General features: G+C 33.8%; 1 protein-coding gene across 3 annotated transcripts in view; it reads left to right on the forward strand.

The window, feature by feature from the left end:
* The window catches only part of NAALADL2 (N-acetylated alpha-linked acidic dipeptidase like 2), a 1,304,194-nt gene that overhangs the window by 1,099,257 nt on the left and 186,404 nt on the right, over positions 1-18,533 (forward strand). For all 3 annotated transcript variants that reach the window (XM_057737701.1, XM_057737703.1, XM_057737702.1), the window contains one exon: positions 17,117-17,212. In XM_057737701.1, the coding sequence (XP_057593684.1) occupies positions 17,117-17,212 (96 nt within the window). The remainder of the gene's footprint in view (positions 1-17,116; positions 17,213-18,533) is intronic.

Below are 18,533 nucleotides of genomic sequence, written 5' to 3' on the forward strand. Positions count from 1 at the left end.
ATTTGCCCCTTCTTTTTATGGACTGGACTATAACACCGCTCTGTCAACTAGCGTTAATGATCACTGAATTAATTGGGAGTCATAAACTTGAATTAAAACACTGCCAATGAGTAAATGTGTTTCATTTGGCAAATTTTTTCATCCTTCTCAGCCTCAGTTTCCTTCATTTGCAAATTGGAGACAATAATACCTGCTATATGGATTAACAATTCTAGGCTTTATTCTGAGCGTTACATATGTTAGTTCATCAAATCCTTATAATGATCATATGAGTGGAAAAATTACTACACTCATTTTGCAGATGAGAGAGCTGAGGCAGAGAAAAATTAATTAACTTCCCATATACCTAGTAATCAATAAATATTAAACATTCAATATTCATTAGTATTATTTATTGTGTATAAATTTGTATTTCTTATGAAAAGATTATTTATCATAGACAAATATATAGTATGTTTATTACATAAATAGTATATATATAATATAAGAATATTTATATATTTTAATGTATGAAACATTCATAATATGTAACTAATAAACATTTGTATTTTTAAATTGTGTTTATTTATGAATACTTATATGTTTATTATGTTTACCTATGTTAATAAGAACATTGTTATTGTTGCTTTTGTTACTGAAGTACCTAGTACTGACTTGTTTTTAATATCTATATTCATTTATATTATCCTGAATGCCGACATGAGATACCTGGAGCAGAGATCAGACTTATTTATAACAGTAGCCTCATTGGTTCCCTACATCCCATTCTCTTCCACTTCTGAGGAAATAGGAGCCAGATAGACAGGCTTGCATGCTATAACAAAGTATAAGAACCTTGAAAATATGAATGTAGGAGTTTATATGTACATTGTTTCCCTCCCCTCCTAAGAGAGAGAAAGAAGCTTCATTTCCCTAAGGTAAATAACTTCTCCTTGGAAAGGGAAGGGAATAGTGAGATTCTTACCTGTTGGAATGTAATATTACATATGTTATATAATGTTATGAGTGGAATGGAATGGAATGGTATGTTTCCAGGGTTCTGGGTTTTATCCCCTTTAAAGAGTAAACATAGATTTACCTCCAGAAAGGTAAATCTCTTCAGGTTTCTCTCACTATTCAGTCATCATTTAAGTTCCAAGACTGGTTATTTAACAAATGTTCCAGTAAAATTTGCTCAGAAAATTCTAGCCATGCAGAAATACAGGAGTATTTACTTTCTGACAGTACAGTACATAGTAGGCACTCAGTAAATGATAGCTATCAAAATCACTATTATTGAATTCACTGTTCTCTAGATAGACTTTGTTTTAGTCTCTTAGTATTTCTCCTACATACCAAAAGCTTTAAGGTTTTCTTTTAATTTGCAGTTTTAGGAGAATTAAACATGATGTTATTATGTGAAAAAATTTTTGTCTTATAAATCCTTGAAATTTTCTGATATTATTTAGTAATTAACACTTATTGAACTAATAAAGTGTTATTTCTGAGACTATACATGCCCCTTTCCTCACTTTCCTGTGGTATTAAGAAAGACTATTAATTTCACTAATAAAAAACCATTTGTTTATAATACTCATTTAGGTTAGCCTTGGAAAGTGTAGAGACCAGAGAGGGAAGTGAAAGAAAATGTCTGTGACTCTTTCACTCAACAAGTACCATAAAACAACTAGGCAAGCAGTGATTTATTTGTGGAACTTTATCATGGATTTTTTTAAACCATAAAACAATTGCTATTGTATCCAATTTAGTTTTACGCTAAACTGGGCACTTCTTATTTTTGTATTGCAATTTCTATAGTATCTTCTGTAATATCTAGCACTGACTGCTAATCTGGCTAGATTTTGGCATTTGAGATACAAGGTTATGGAATGTGAGTAGCGGCAGATTGGAGATGAAGCTCTGAATTCCAATCCAGGCTGTACTACTTACTAGCAGGATCCAGTGAGATAATCTCCGAATCTCAGTACTTATTTATAAAATGATAACACCACTTTTCTGATCTTAAATAATTGTGGATATCAAAAAATAATGTATATCAAAGCAACCCAGGAAACTTTAAGACATGGAATATATTTGTAAGAAATCATTAGGATAAGAAGACAACAGTCAGAATTTTAATGATTTTAAATAGCTGTGTAGGAGATGATACAACAATTACCAACATGATCAATGAAAGAGGAGACATAACCTCAGGTCCTATTAAAATGATAAAAGGTGATACTATGGACAATTTTATAACAATACATTTCATAATTGAGATGAAGTAGACAAATTATTTGAAAGCCAGAATTTACCAAAACTGACACTAGAAGAAGAGCAGGAAAAATCTCTTAGGGATGATAATAATGTCCCTTATCTAGGAAAGTTGCTTTCCTTTAAGATATAATTTATACACAATAAAATGCACAAATTTTATGTGGTAGGTAAGCTTTGACAATTGTATATCTATGTAAACACTTTCCAAGCCAGACAACTCCTTGAATTTGTAGCTAATCCACAACTACTACTTAATTAGAACAGTTTCAATGTATGCCTCACCTAAAAGTTATTTTAAAAATGTATAATCCTTCAATTTTATGGTTACTCTTGAAAAGAGGAGAAGCAAAAATAAAGTCTGAATTAGAATTGAATCTTGAGGTCTGTTATTAGAAACAAACTTCCCAGGCCTTAGTATAGAAAACCCATTGAAGGCCTGAGGATAATAATTGTAGTGTGATTTAAGGTGGTGGTCCAACAAAAGAGCATGTCACCTGGAACCTGTGAATGTGACCTTAGAGGGGGCAAGAGTCTGTGTGGATATAATTAAATTATGGATTCGAGATTAAATCATCCTGGATTATCTGGGTGGGCCCTCAATCCATTGACAAGTATCTCTATCACAGACAGAAGAGAAGACACACAGAGGACAAGGTCGTGTAAAGACAGAGGCAGAGATATGAGTTATGCAGCCACAATCAAAAAGCTAGGAAGGAATCACCCCTAAAGTCTCAGGGAATGAATGCAGGGATGCAGGGCCACTGGTGGTAAACATGGACAGCAAAGAGCCTGCAGGCAATAAGTTGCTGGTTTCAGAAAAAGGCTGCTGATTTCTCAGACATCTTTCTGTTTTATAAACTGATACTTTATTTTATTTATTATTTGTTTTTTGGGAAGTATGTACTACAGGGTATCACAGTTCCAGAGAACTCTTTAGGAGCGAATAGAAAAATATAACAATAAATAGTAATGTATATTTTTTCCTTCCTAATGTGAAACTGTGCTGCCTTGGTCCCTTGCACAGTGTTAGCAAGCACCAGCAAGTTGACTGCTCTTCTCTGCTCTCTCTTCTTTTGCTGGAAACAAACAAACAAAACACAAAAGAATTCTCATGGAAGTTTAAGGATAGGATGTAAAAAGAGATGAGTTATCTAACTCATTTGTAGAGTTAATAACAACTCTTTATAGAGTTAATGTTATGAGATCCAAGAAGTTGTGGGGCTGATAATTGGGACTTAGGATCGGTCCTTTTTTGTCACCTTGTCAATACAGCCTTTGCAGAGTTCCTCCCCCGAGCCTGCTCTTTGTGTTGGATTGTCACGTTATTCTTCTACCATAATGCAGCACAGATATGGAAACATTAGCAAACACTACTCATTGGTTTTACCATATGGAATAATTAATGTTTATTAAGAAAGGTTAATAGTTTGGCCACATCTATGCACTTAATGTTAATTATTTACCATCAAAATATAAGTAAACTAAAGGCCTTTATTATAAAAATGCCTTAATTTGTGAAATACTCTGATAAGAGCATCTTTTATTGTTTGGTTCCTTGTTGTTGTATCTTAGCTTTCCCTGCCTCCTGATCTGTCTAAAAAGTATGACGTGAAAAACAAAACAAAATAAAACATAAGTACAGACTATATAACTAATGATGCACAGTGTGTATTTATTAATGTGTGAGACAAGCACACATTCAATGATTAAGGGAGGAAAGAAGGTAACACATGTAAAGCAGATTAGTTTGAAGAAAGTCTAAAATATGAAGACTAGGTCCTATAAAATATTTTGTTGACGTGTAAGAACTTCAAGACCAAAAATCATGAATTCAATGGAATAATTCACATTTTAAGGCTTGTATTACAATTATTATCCCCACCTCAAAAGTACTTTACAAGAAAGGGCAAAATGTTTAAGAAATACACCCAGAGAGCCAATTTTTAGTGTTGGTTTTCTAATAAATATTTTGTGACTTTGTAAAAATTATTTCATCATTTGAATTGTCCATGTTTGACTTTGTATATTGGGGTTGAATTAAGATTTCTAATGTCTTATCTAGGTCTCAAATTAGAATGCTAAATCAATATGAATAGAAATATGAAGGTGCCTTGAGTATTTGCAATAAAGCCAATGCTATAGACCGTCCCAGAACTTGAAAAAATAATTGAAATGCAAAAAATGAGTGAATTCAGAAAATAATGTCCTAAGGTTGTTCCATATTTGACCCTTGGATTTTTACACTTCTCTTTAGACTCCACATCATCTCAGGTCTGTTTTACTTTGAATAGTGATGAGAATGTTATGTTTCAAAAATTATGGCTCTAATTACCTTTTTCCACAGCCCAGCATGTTATGAATATCAGTGCCATTCAAAGCTTGCAAGTGTTTTCATTTCATATATTAAATTTAAGTATTGATGTGTATATTCTCTTATTGCAAAAAGGAGAACATTGCAATGAAGGAAGTGCACATGGGACATTTTAGATTCAATTTTATTTAGTGTAAGCAGGGAGTCCTTGATTATATCCTTTAAACTGTGCATAGTGTTTATGCTGCTTAGAGAGTAGATTAGGACTCTGAGGGAACTAGAACAAGATGTGGGGGAAATCTTTTCCTACTTAAATGCAAAAGCACAGAATCACAGGCTGTGAGAAACTTTGGCAGTGAGGAGGAGGTGTGTGGCAGAAGAAAGAAAGTGTAGGCTGTGGAGTCAGAGCGACTTGGATTTGCATCTAGCTCTACCACTTATTTATGGATGGTCTTGAGCTAGCGTCTGAAATTCATTGGTTGTCAGTTCCCCCATTTGTAAAGAGAGGGTAATAATAGTTTCTGCCTTAAAGGTAAGTGCGTGGATTGAATTAAGTGATGTGTGTAGAGTGCTTAGCCTAGTACTGGTATATGGAAAGCGCTATTATCCTATTCATTCCAGGTCATGCTCATTTGCGTTCCAACTGTATAAAAAAAAAAAGAGTGTGCAGAATGTTTTTGTCTAGTTCCACACCCACTAAGCCCACAAGTACTAAATATTTTAAATGGTTATTTCTGGAAAAAAATGTATTTTAGTATGGTAGTGAGTTAAAGTTTAACTCAATCCAGTTTAGAGCTGAGTTACACATAACCTTTGAGTTTGTTTTTTTTCTTTTATTCACCTCGGTCTATATACTAACATTGTCTTCTGCCATATTTGTGTCTTGTCCTCATTTCATCATCTTTTTCACCAATTGGTCATCATCTACTTACAGTTCTGATTTCTGGACAACTTTAGTGATCTTTGAATTCCTTTCCTTTGAAACTGTAATTTATTTCTGGTTTTTTTTTTGTAATTGGGGTATAGTTGCTTTACAATGTTGTGTTAATTTCTGCTGTACAGTGAAGTGAACCAGCTATATGTATACATATATCCCCTCTTTTATGGATTTCCTTCCCATTTAGGTCATCACAGATCATTGAGTAGAGTTCCCTGTGCTATACAGTAGGTTCTAATTAGGTATCTATTTTGTACAAAGTACTGATATATGTCAATCCTAATCTCCCAGTTCATCCCACCCCACCATCCCCGCCTTGGTGTCCATATGTTTGTTCTCTATGTCTGTGTCTCTATTTCTGCTTTGCAAATAGGTTTATTTGTACCATTTTTCTAGATTTCACATTGTTAATATATATTTGATTTTCTCTTTCTGACTTATTTAACTCTGTATGACAATCTCTAAGTCCATCCATGTCTCTGCAAATGGCACAATTTTGTTCCTTTTTTAAGGCTGAGTAATATTCCATTGTATATATGTACCACATCTTCTTCATCCATTCCTCTGTTGATGGACATTTAGGTTGCTTCCATGTCCTGGCTATTGTAAATAGTGCTGCAGTGAACATTGGGGTGCATGTGTCTTTTTGAATTATGGTTTTCTCTGGGTATATGCCCAGGAGCGGGATTGCTGGGTCATGTGGTAGTTCTATTTTTTGTTTTTTAAGGAACCTCCATAGTGGATGTATCAAATTACATTCCCACCAACAGTGCAAGAGGGTTCCTTGTCTCCACATTCTATCCGGCATTGATTGTTTGTAGATTTTTGATGATGGCCATTCTGACTGGTGTGAGGTGACACCACATTATAGCTTTGATTTGCATTTATCCAATAATTAGTGATGTTGAGCATCCTTCCACATGTCCCTTGGCCATATGTATGTCTTCTCTGGAGAAATGTCTATTTAGGTCTTCTGCCCATTTTTTGATAGCATTTTTTGTTTTTTGTTTTGATATTGAGCTCCATGAGCTATTTGTATATTTTGGTGATTAATCCCTTGTCAGTTGCTTTGTTTGCAAATATTCTTTCCCATTCTGAGGACTATCTTTTTGTCTTGTTTGTGGCTTCCTTTGCTGTGCAAAAGGTTTTAAGTTTAATTAGGTCCCATTTGTTTATTTTTGTTTTTATTTTCATTACTCTAGGAGAAGGGTCAAATAAGATCTTGCTGTGATTTATGTCAAAGAGTGTTCTGCCTATGTTTTCCTCTAAGAGTTCTGTAGTATCCAGTCTTAACATTTAGGTCTTTAATCCATCTTGAGTTTATTTTTGTGTATGATATTAGGGAGTGTTCTAATTTCATTCCTTTACATGTAGCTATCCAGTTTTCCCAGCACCACTTATTGAAGGCACTGTCTTTTCTCCATTTATATTCTTGCTTTCTTTGTCATAGATTAGGTGGCCATAGATGTGTGGGTTTATCTCTGGGCTTTCTATCCTGTTTCATTGAGCTAGGTTTTTGTTTTTGTGCCAGTACCATACTGTCTTGATTACAGTAGCTTTGTAGTATAATCTGAAGTCAGGGAGACTGATTCCTCCAGCTCTGTTTTTCTTTCTCAAGATTGCTTTGGCTATTTGGGGTCTTTTGTGTTTTTCATAAGAATTGTAAAAAATTTTCTTCTAATTCTGTGAAAAATGCCATTGGTAATTTGATAGGGATTGCATTGAATCTGTAGATTGCTTTGGATAGTATAGTCATTTTCACAATATTGATTCTTCCAATCCAAGAATATGGTATATTTCTCCATCTATTTGTGTCATCTTTGATTTTTTTCATCAGTATCTTATGGTTTTCTGAGTATAGGTTTTTGCCTCCTTAGCTTTATTCCTAGGTATTTTATTCTTTTTTTTGCAATGGTAAATGGGATTATTTCTTTAATTTCTCTTTCTGATCTTTCATTGTTAGTGTATAGGAATGCAAGAGATTTGTGTGCATTAATTTTGTATCCTGCAACTTTACCAAATTCATTGATTAGCATCAGTAGTTTTCTGGTGGCATCTTCAGGATTTTTATGTATAGTATCATGTCAACTGCAAGCAGTGACAGTTTTACTTCTTCTTTTCCATTTTGGATTCCTTTTATTTCTTTTCTTCTCCGATTGCTGTGGCTAGGACTTCAAAACTATGTCCAATAAGTGTGACAAGAGTGGACATCCTTGTCTTATTCCTAATCTTAGAGGAAATGCTTTCAGTTTTTCACCATTGAGAATGATGTTTGCTATTGGTTTGTCCTAAATGCCTTTTATTATGTTGAGGCAGATTCCCTCTGTGCCCATTTTCTGGAGAGTTTTTATCATAAATGGATGTTGAATTTTGTCAAAAGCTTTTTCTGCATCTATTGAGATGATCATACAGTTTTTATTCTTCATTGTGTTAATATGGGGTATCATATTGATTGGTGTATATTGAAGAATCCTTGCATCCCTGGGATAAATCCCACTTGATCATGTTGTATGATCCTTTTAACATACTGTTAGATTCTGTTTGCTAGTATTTTGGTGAGGATTTTTGCATCTATGTTCATCAGTGATATTGGCCTATAATATTATTTTCTGTGATATCTTTGCCGGTTTTGATATCTGGGTGATGGTGGCCTCGTAGAATGAGCTTGGGAGTGTTCCTTCCTCCCCAATATTTTGGAAGAGTTTGGGAAGGATGGGTGTTAGCTCTTCTCTAAATGTTTGATAGAATTCACCTGTGAAGCCATCTGGTCATGGACTGTTTTTGTTGGAAGGTTTTTTGGGTTTTTTTTTATAACTTTTATTGAGATACAGTTAACAGACTATAAACAGCATATATTTAGAGTGTACAATTTGGTATCCCAATCTCCCAATTCATCCCCCCCAACCCTCACTGCTTTCCCCACTTGGTGTTCATATGTTTGTTCTCTACATCTGTGTCTCTGTTTCTGCCTTGCATTTCCTCTTTCATAGTTGTTAGCATACTGAGGTGCTCCTATATTGGGTGCATATATATTTATAATTATTTCCTCTTCTTGGATGGATCCCTTGATCTTTATGTAATGTCCTTTCTTGTCTCTTGTAACATTTTTTATTTTAAAGTCTATTTTATCTGATGTGACTATTGCTACTCCAGCTTTCTTTTGATTTCCATTTGCATGGAATGTTTTTCCATCCCCTCACTTTCAGTCTGTATGTGTCCCTAGGTCTGAAGTGAGTTTCCTGGAGACAGCATATATAAGGGTCTTGTTTTTGTATCCATTCAGCCAGTCTGTGTCTTTTGGTTGGGGCATTTAGTCCATTTACATTCAAGGTAATTATTGATATGTATGTTCCTATTACCATTTTCTTAATTGTTTTTGTTTCTGTAGGTCCTTTTCTTCTCTTATGTTTCCTGCTTAGAGAAGTTCCTTTAGCATTTGTTGTAGGGCTGGTTTGGTGGTGCTGAATTCTCTTAGCTGTTGCTTGTCTGTAAAGCTTTTGATTTCTCCATCGAATCTGAATGAGATCCTTGCTAGGTATAGTATTCTTGGTTGTAGTTTCTTCCCTTTCATCACCTGAAATATATCATGCCCCTCCCTTCTGGCTTGCAGAGTTTCTGCTGAGAAATCAGCTGTTAACCTTATGGGGGTTCCCTTGTATGTTATTTGTCATTTTTCCCTTGTTGCTTTTAATAACTTTTCTCTGTCTTTAATTTTTGTCAGTTTGACTACCATATGTCTTGGTGTGTTTCTCCTTGGGTTTATCCTGCCTGGGACTCTCTGCCCTTCCTGAACTTGGGTAGCTATTTCCTTTCCCATGTTAGGGAAGTTTTCAACTATAAGCTCTTCCAATATTTTCTCGGGTCCTTTCTCTCTCTCTTCTCCTTCTGGGACGCCTGTAATGCGAATGTTGGTGTGTTTAACATTGTCCCAGAGGTCTCTTAGGCTGTCTTCAGTTCTTTTCATTCATTTTTCCTTATTCTTTTCCACATCAGTGATTTTCACCATTCTGTCTTCCAGGTCACTTATTCGCCCTTCTGCCTCAACTAATCTGCTATTGGTTCCTTCTAGTGTATTTTTCATTTCCGTTATTGTGTTGCAAATCTCTGTTTGTTTGCTCTTTACTTCTTCTAGGTCTTTGGTAAACTTTTTGATCTTCACATCCAGTCTTTTTTCAAAGTCCTGCATCATCTTCACCATCATTATTCTGAATGCTTTTTCTGGAAGGGTGCGTATCTCCTCTTCATTTAGTTGTTTTTCTGGGTTTTTATCCTGTCCCTTCATGTGGTACAAAGTCCTCTGCTTTTTCATTTTCTCTATCATTCTGTGGCTGTGGTTTTCAGTTCCACAAGATGAAATACTGCTGATACTGCTTGATACTGCTGTCTGCCCTCTTGTGCTTGTTGGAAGATTTTTAATCACAGTTTCAATTTCATTACTTGTGATAGGTCTTTATATTTTCTACTTCTTGCTGGTTCAGTCCTGGAAGGTTGTACTTTTCTAAGAATTTGTCCATTTCATCCAGGTTGTCCATCTTATTGGCATATAGTTGCTTATAGTTGTCTCCTATGATCCTTTGTATTTCTGTGGTGTCAGTTGTAATTTATCCTTTTTTATTTCTAATCTTATTGAGTCCTCTCCCTTTTTTTCTTGGTAAGTCTGGCTAAAGGTTTATCAGTTTTGTTTATCTTTTCGAAGAACCAGCTTTTAGTTTCATTGATCTTTGCTAATGTTTTCTTTATCTCTATTTCATTTATTTCTGTTCTGATCTTTATGATTTTCCTTCTACTAACTTTGGGTTTTGTTTTTTCTTCTTCCTCTAGTTGCTTTGGATGTAAGGTTAAGTTGTTTATTTGAGATTTTTCTTGTTATGAGGTAGGATTGTATTACTATAAACTTCCCTCTTAGAACTGCTTTTTTGCATCCCATAGGTTTTGGGTCGTCATGTTTTCACTGCCATTTATTTCTATGTATTTTTTAAAAATTCCTCTTTGATTTCTTCATTGATCTCTTGGTTATTTAGTAGCATATTCTTTAGCCTCCATGTGGTTGTGTTTTTTACAGTTTTTTTTTCCTGTAATTGATTTCTAATCTCATAGCATTGTGGTTGGAAAACATGCTTGGTACAATTTCAATTTTCCTAAATTTACCAAGGCTTGATTTGTGACCTAAGATAGTCATCTATTCTGGAGAATGTTCTGTGTACACTTGAGAAGAAAGTGTATTCTGCTGCTTTTGGGTGGAATGTCCTATAAATATCAATTAAATCTATCTGGTCTAATGTGTCATTTAAAGCTTGTGTTTCCTTATTAATTTTCTGTCTGGATGATCTGTCCATTTGTGTAATTGGGATGTTAAAGTATTTTTTTAAATCTCTTTTAATTTTCTGCATGCTTTCTCTTATATTGAAAATATATACACATTAATCCAGTCTAAAACACAACAAATAAACTCTTTCTTTATTCTTTACTTCTGTAATTAGTGATCAATTTTTCTAACTTCTCAGCCTAATCTTAGTTTCTAGAGAGAATAATGAAGCTTGTAGTTGTTTCCTTTCCTCTCTCCATGTTTATTTTCTCAACTGATTGCAATGTCTCCTGCACTCATGAACCCACATAGACCACTCAGACAAAGAATGCCAGGAATCTCTGAAATGCTACTTCTGATGAATAACTTTTATTGTGTTTCTTTACTTCCTTCGAATAACGTTTTTATTTTATTGTTTCTTTACTTCCTTTGAAACATTTATTATTTGTCCCAGTCTTTACCTTTTTGACTCCCCTGAATCACACTCACCTGGTTATCTTTACATTTCTCTGATGATTCCATCTATAATGTATTTGTGGGTTTTATTTTCATTCTCCCACTTCTTAAATATCAGTGCTATTAAGAAACCTTGTTTTTGTTCAGTATGTCATCTGTGGTACACTCAGTATACTTCTGAGTCTGCATGTGGTCCCCTTTACATTTTAACTACCATGTACATGTTTTTCAAATTATTCTCATATGTTTAGTCTAGAATTTAGTCTTGAACAAAATTGGTGTTGAATGACATCCCTCATTTTCTGGGATAATGTCACAATGGATGTCCCACAAACTCATCACCTCCAATTTTATCACTCATTTTATCAGATCTAGAAATACTTGACTCCTTTTTAAGGTTTCTACATCCAGTTAATTACAAAGTATTACCAATTTTATCTCAAACATTTATCAAACACATCTCTGCCTCTCTATTTCTATTACTGCTGGTTTAACCTCTCTTTCTCACTGTATTACTGCAATAGCCTTCTGCCTATACTTCCTATTTCCATCTTTTTCTTTTAAATTTATTCCCCACATATGCATCAGTGTGTGCTATCCTGAATGCACACTTGAAAATATCACTTGCTCTCCTCAAAACTCTCTAAGGACTTCCTATCACCTACAGAAATGGTTTTCAAACTTTATTTTAAGAACTGCAGATTTTAAAAGAAAAATTTCATATTGAGTTTAATATACAAATACAGATTTTTAGTAATTTAAATTTCAAAACTCTGGCTTTTGGTTATATAGGAAAGCAATTCTTGGCAAGTGTGATTAAAAAAAAAATCAAACAGCATCCAGTATTAGTGTAGTCCTTTCTTCCTTACTGAGCATTTTATGCTTTGTTTTTCACTTGATCCTGACATGAACTTACTGGGGTTAGAAGGGCAAGTATATTTTCTTTCCAACTTTATGGAGGATGATACTATGTTTGAGAGATTAATGACTTACTCAAGGTTATCTCACAGTTTTAGACTATTTTAATAAGAAAAGAGTTCCAAGTCTTAAAAGGCTCCTGGTATAGTGATAAAAGCAGAAATATAACAAAAATGTAATAAATGATGAGTGAAAAACAAGTACATAGTGATATGGAAAGACTGACGAGAGAATTGTGAATTCCATTAGGTTCATGAGGATCTAGGAAAACAATTATAAAAAGGAGCTTGATAAACAGATAAAGAAAAGGTAGAAGGAGAAATGGCACAAAGTGACAGAGATAGTGAAGGTAAGGATGGATTCAAGGTTTGATGAATAGACTGCTGTGACTTAAGCAGCAGATAGATGAAAATAATGCAAATAAATGTATGGGAAAATGACTTATTTAAAGGTGAAAGAAGAAAGGTTGGGACTTGTTTGTGAAATATCATACTAATGAGTTTGGATTTTCTTCTGTGAACAATAAGGACCATGGTTTGGGTGAAAGTAATAAGTAACTGGACTATGCCAACAAATAAGAACTTGTAGAGAATTATTTAAACACATAGATTAAAAGGAAATTGGCTAGTGTAGTTCTGTAGTACTAAGGGTACAAGAAATTGGAATTAAGAATGGCATACAATTTCACATTTGGGTAAATTGTAGGTATTATGCTATTATCCAAGATAAGGAATAAAGGTGACAATGGGGGAAACACATGCTCATGATTTAGAATATGAGTTGATGTGTCTGAAAGCTCTTGTAGACAAAAAGTGATGAACTAAAAACAGCAATTAAGGTTGAGATAAAGATTTGGGAACTATCAATCTGAAGTTGGTTATTGAAGCCAGAAAACTAGACCAAACCACCTAGGGAGTCTGTGAAAAGGAGAAGCCTGGGTAGACCACCTACAAACAATAAAGGCTCAAAAAGGAAAAGAGAATCCAGTTATAGGTAGAAAATGATATATAAATGGAAAACCAGCAGAGTAAAATCATGGACTTTAGGCAAAAGAGTTGAAAGAAGGAAGGTGTGCTAAATATTGTTGAATGTTACAGAAAGGACAAGTAAGTTAGAGACGGAGGAGACACATTGAATTTTGTACTAGATCCCAGATAGACTTTTCTTATCAATATCCCTTCTTTTGTAATATTCTTACTATGATCTCCATGTGGCATCCATATAGTTTTCAGTTTTGCATATCTTGACTTCTTCATTTCAATCTATCAATAAATTTTTCTAAACAAAAGTGCTCTCTAAATGGTTAATGGTGTTTTGCTTCCCTTTCTCCATCAACAGATGAGAGACATTATCAAACAGCCATCACTCATAGTTAATGTGATAGCAGTGAAAATCATTTACAAAGCATATATTCTTTTTTTTTTCTTTAATATTTATTTGGCTGCGCTGGGTCTTAGTTGCGGCATGCAGGATCTTTTAGTTGCAGCATGAGGGATTGTTAGTTGTGGCCTGCAGGGTCTTTAGTTGTTTTATGCAAACTATTAGTTGTGGCATGCAAACTCTTAGTTGTGGCATGGGGGATCTAGTTCCCCAACCAGGGATTGAACCCAGGCCCCCTGCATTGGGAGCACGGAGTCTTAGCCACTGGACCACCAGGGAAGTCCCTATATTCTTGTTTTTAATCTTTTCATTACTTTTAATGTCAGGATATATAAATACCTGTTCATAAATGATAATTATTATATTCACATATGCATGAAAAAGAATGGTAATGTCAATAATTTCAAAGACAGAGATGTTAGATCTATTATGGTCCAAATCCCATTAAATTCCATGAGATTAAGGACCACATCCTGCATTTCATGTAGCACCTGGCATACAGTAAGTGTTAAATATATATTTTTTAAAAGATTAAGAAAATGCACTAGAAACAAAGAATGGTATGCAAGAGATAGATGAAGGAACAATATAGAAAAGGGGATTATAGTAGAGAATAAGGCACATGTGGATAATTTAAGTTAATATGTTCTGCTTTTGAATAATTGAAAGTTCAATAAAAAACCTCATTAATTATAATTCCCAATTTATATTCTTATGGGATCATTTGTTTTGAGGCTCACTGATATTTTACTTTTGCACTGTTTATGAAGTTTTGTTTTGCTAAGTATACTATATATATATAAGATAGAATTATTTCAAGAAGTTTATTTACAACTACTCATGGGGCAAACTTTTTAAGGACTTCAAGCTTAATTATTAAATGAAAACGAATGCCACAAATTGTTCATGTCATACTTTCACTAAAGTCAATTCAAAGAAATCTCTGTGCAAATTGTGCACTGATTCTATGATTCTCCTAGGATCATAAAGTCTCTGGATTTCCTTTAGTTCAGCATGATACCATAATCACTACCCCATAAGTAACACCCTCACCATAATTATTATATTTATTGTTTTTAGCAACATCGTCAATGTCATTAACATGTGTCTCCTATGTAGGAGGATTGGACTGTTTACAACACCTCTGTAAAGTATATGTTATTCTCTAAATTTCTTAGATGCTGTAACTAATCCTTTGGAGATTAAAATGCTTAACATGGCATAGGTATTAAGTGGCAAAACCAAAAATGTAACCTATTTCTATGTTGACTGCCCAAAATACCTCCACAAAACCCTGTTCATAAACAAAATTAAGTGTATTAGACCTGTCGTAGTAAAGAAGAATACCACCTTGACTGAGTGTATTAGTTTCCTAGGGTTGCCATAACAAAGCATGACAGATTTAGGGACAAACAACAGACATGTATTGTCTTAACAATTCAAAGTGTTATCGGGGTTGGTTTCTTCTGAGGTCTGAGACAGAGAATCAGTTCCAGGTCTCTTGCCAAGTTTCTGGTGATTTTCAGGCAATCTTTTGAGTTCTTTGGCTTGTAGACACATCACTCCAATCTCTGACTTCATGTTTGCATGGTTTTCTCCCTGTGTACAAATTTGTCTCTAAATTTCCTCTTTTTATAAAGACACCAGTCACATTGTACTAGGGGACAAAATCTACTCCAGTATGACCCCATTCTAACTTATTTATGCAGTGACCTATTTCCAAATAAGATCACATTCTGAGGTACTAAAGGCTAGGACTTCAACATATGAATTATTCAACCCATAACACTGAGTCTTAGTAGTTTCTAAAAGTGGGGAGAAATTAGGAAAGGCATTTATTATATTTTAGGCCTTGGTTGTGTGGTTTTATGGCAAGTCTTAAAAAGTGGAATAGTGGTTGGAACTGGGCAGTTTCTAAAATTAATTTTAGATTGGCAGGCAAAATGAGGAGAGGAATATAAACAAGTCTTGATAAATAAGCTGTTAGTCTTGATAGGTAAGCTATTTGGTTGATTCATGGTCTTATTATCTGAAAGTACATATATGCTGGAGCAAACAGCTACTTTTTTTTTTAATCGCAGTATTGTTCAAAATAGGGGATGAAGAGTATGCTGATCACAGAATTATTTAATATATAGAGACTTGCAATTATGTTGGTTTCATTTCTAATCTGTATGACTTCTGAGTCTATTAACTACATCTCCTAACTTTCTTTCCCACTATTGATACATCCCAATGTAGTCTGTTCTGCTGTTGGATCACTCTAATAAATAGTTCTAATAGAATTCAAATTAAATTTGGTACCCTGTGTGGTCATTGTAGGTGTAGACTAGAGTCAGTCTGTCTTTCCCATGATAGACTTTGAAAAATTTACCTATCTATGTATCTAACATCTATCTATTATTCTTTCTTTCTATATATCTATTATCTGCATAAGTACATATGTCCTGTCCCAAGTCTTACATTTTTGTAGACAAGTAATTCTAGTTACTTCAGGTTTTCAAATAAAAATTAAATGTAGATAATAGTTATTTCATAGGATACTTATAATGTTGATAACTACAAGAGCATTGTTTTGGATGGTGTCTTATTCCATTTGAGCTGCTATAACAAAGTATCACAGATTGAGTGGCTTATAAACAACAGAAATTTATTTCTCAAATTGATGACTATCCTCTAGGTTGCAAAATTGTTGTTGTGTCCTCACATAAGGGGATGGGGAGCTCTGTGATGTCTTTTTTATAAGGACACTAATTCCAATTTTGAGAACAGAACCCTCATGACCTAATCACATCCCTAAAGCCCCACCTCCTAATACCATTACTTTGGAGATTAGTATTTCAGCCTATGAATGGGGGTGGAGTGGGGAGGGGGGCATAAATATTCAGACCATAGCAGATAGTTATATGATCAGCATCTTATGTCTTCTTGCATCCTGAAATTTATCTACACCTGCAAGTACAAAATTATTAATTGTAATATCTTGATTCATTTCAACCATGTTAATTCTAAGGGTCTGATACAATATGTTACCACTTTATTGACAGTGCATAAAGGCATGAGGTCATTCTACCCAAAATATATCCTACTATTGTTTTGAAATGTTTTGCAGTATTTAAAATGTTGTGCAACCTGTTGCCTATACTTTTTTTGAATCAAAAACATTTCACTCCACCAGCCTTTAAGCATAGAATTTAAATATAAAATAGAGAAGGGGTTTTAGATACGGGTTTTGCAGTCAAGGTATCTTACTCTACACTAAGTCTGCATTTGAAAAATAAAGGGGTAGACTGCCAGTAATGATCTCTTCTGAGTAAGAAAACAATTTTTGGTAAATACAAATAATGTCAAGAGTTATAGAATTCTACTCGTTTTAATTTATAAATATTTTTGTGATTGGTTAATTAGATCAGTAGAACAAAGTCCAACAATCAACAGAAATCTTAAAGCAATTTAGAGTCCTTTTGAATCTTTAAAGAAAATCCAATAAACACTCACCTGAAAAACAAAATCAATGAAGAGTTTAAAATGTTTATTTTCTGGTTTTCCACAGGGTCCAAGTTTTCTCTCTGAGGCCCTTTTCCCTAAACGTGCAACAAAAATTGAAGAAATGGATCCTTTTTTCAACCTTCATGAGACCATTACCAAGGTAGGAGAGGAATGTGTTCATGAAAATGTTGCGAAAGTTTTGCTCTGTTAGTAGAAGGAAGAAAGGAAAATAATCAATCAAGAGAAATCTCTATATTTTCATTTGTAGAATATTCTAGAAAGGATTTTAAGTACCTCCTATTATTTTACTAATGAGTAAAAATGATAAGCAACTCAATCAAGATCATACAGACCAATAACTGATGATTTGTATTCAAAAATCTATTCTTTTTTTAATTGAAGTATAGTTGATGTGCACTATTATGTAAGTTACAGGTGTACAATAGTGAGTCACAAGTTTTAAAGGTTATACTCCATTTATAGTTATAAATTATGGGCTATATTCCTTGTGTTGTACAATATATCCTTATAGCTTATTTTATACATAATAAGTTATATCTCTTACTCCCCTGCCCTTTTATTTCCTCTCCTTGCCCCCTCTCCCCACTGGTAACCACTAGTTTGTTCTCTATATGGGTCAGCTTGCTTCTTTTTTATTATATTCACTAGTTTGTTGTATCTTTTAGATTCCATATGTAAGTGGTATCATACAGTATTTGTCTTTGTCTGACATTTCATTTAGCATAATGCCCTCTAAGTCCATCCATGTTGATACAAATGGCAAAATTTTATTCTTTTTTTATGGCTGAGTAGTATCCCATTGCATATATACCACCTAAATAAATTCTTAATAAAATTCTTAAACTGAAAGTAGACTTTTGGCATATTCTCAAGTATACTCCCTTTACTTTAGATTAAGGGCAATACAAAATGAATTTGAATTTCTATATCTTCAAAGTTTTGTTTCAATATTTAAGGTACATGGTTGTTTGTGGTACTTTACTGTTGCAGTAAAAAAAATGGCTCTTTTTCTTAAAGAAAAAGTTAGACTGCATTTATAATAATTGCTTTTATTTATGATGTTCATACCTATTTTTATAGCATATACTTGGCTGTTAGTTTATAGAATGAAGAAAATTAACTTCTACAGTATGGAGCAAATAAGTTTAATGTTCTGAGATCATATGACATCATGTGAATTTTTACATTTACCAGCTATTGATTTAACCAGTCATCAGCTGTCTTTTGGGGATAGAGTTTGTACACAATATTGGCATTTCAGTACACTTAAAATAATCCATATTTATATATGCTTAGTTGAAAGATTGAACCATTCTTTAATCTTCTTGGTGAAATTTTACAAGGCTGTTTTTCTGCTTTAGAGAGAGCAATTGTGGTATAATAACTGAACTCAGTGAGTGGCAATAGAATGAGCTCAGAATAAAAAAACTAAAATTCTAAGTCTACCCTATCATTTAAGA

This window comes from Hippopotamus amphibius, chromosome 6 (genome assembly GCF_030028045.1).
Source record: "Hippopotamus amphibius kiboko isolate mHipAmp2 chromosome 6, mHipAmp2.hap2, whole genome shotgun sequence".
In the NCBI taxonomy this organism is placed as follows: Eukaryota; Metazoa; Chordata; class Mammalia; order Artiodactyla; family Hippopotamidae; genus Hippopotamus; species Hippopotamus amphibius.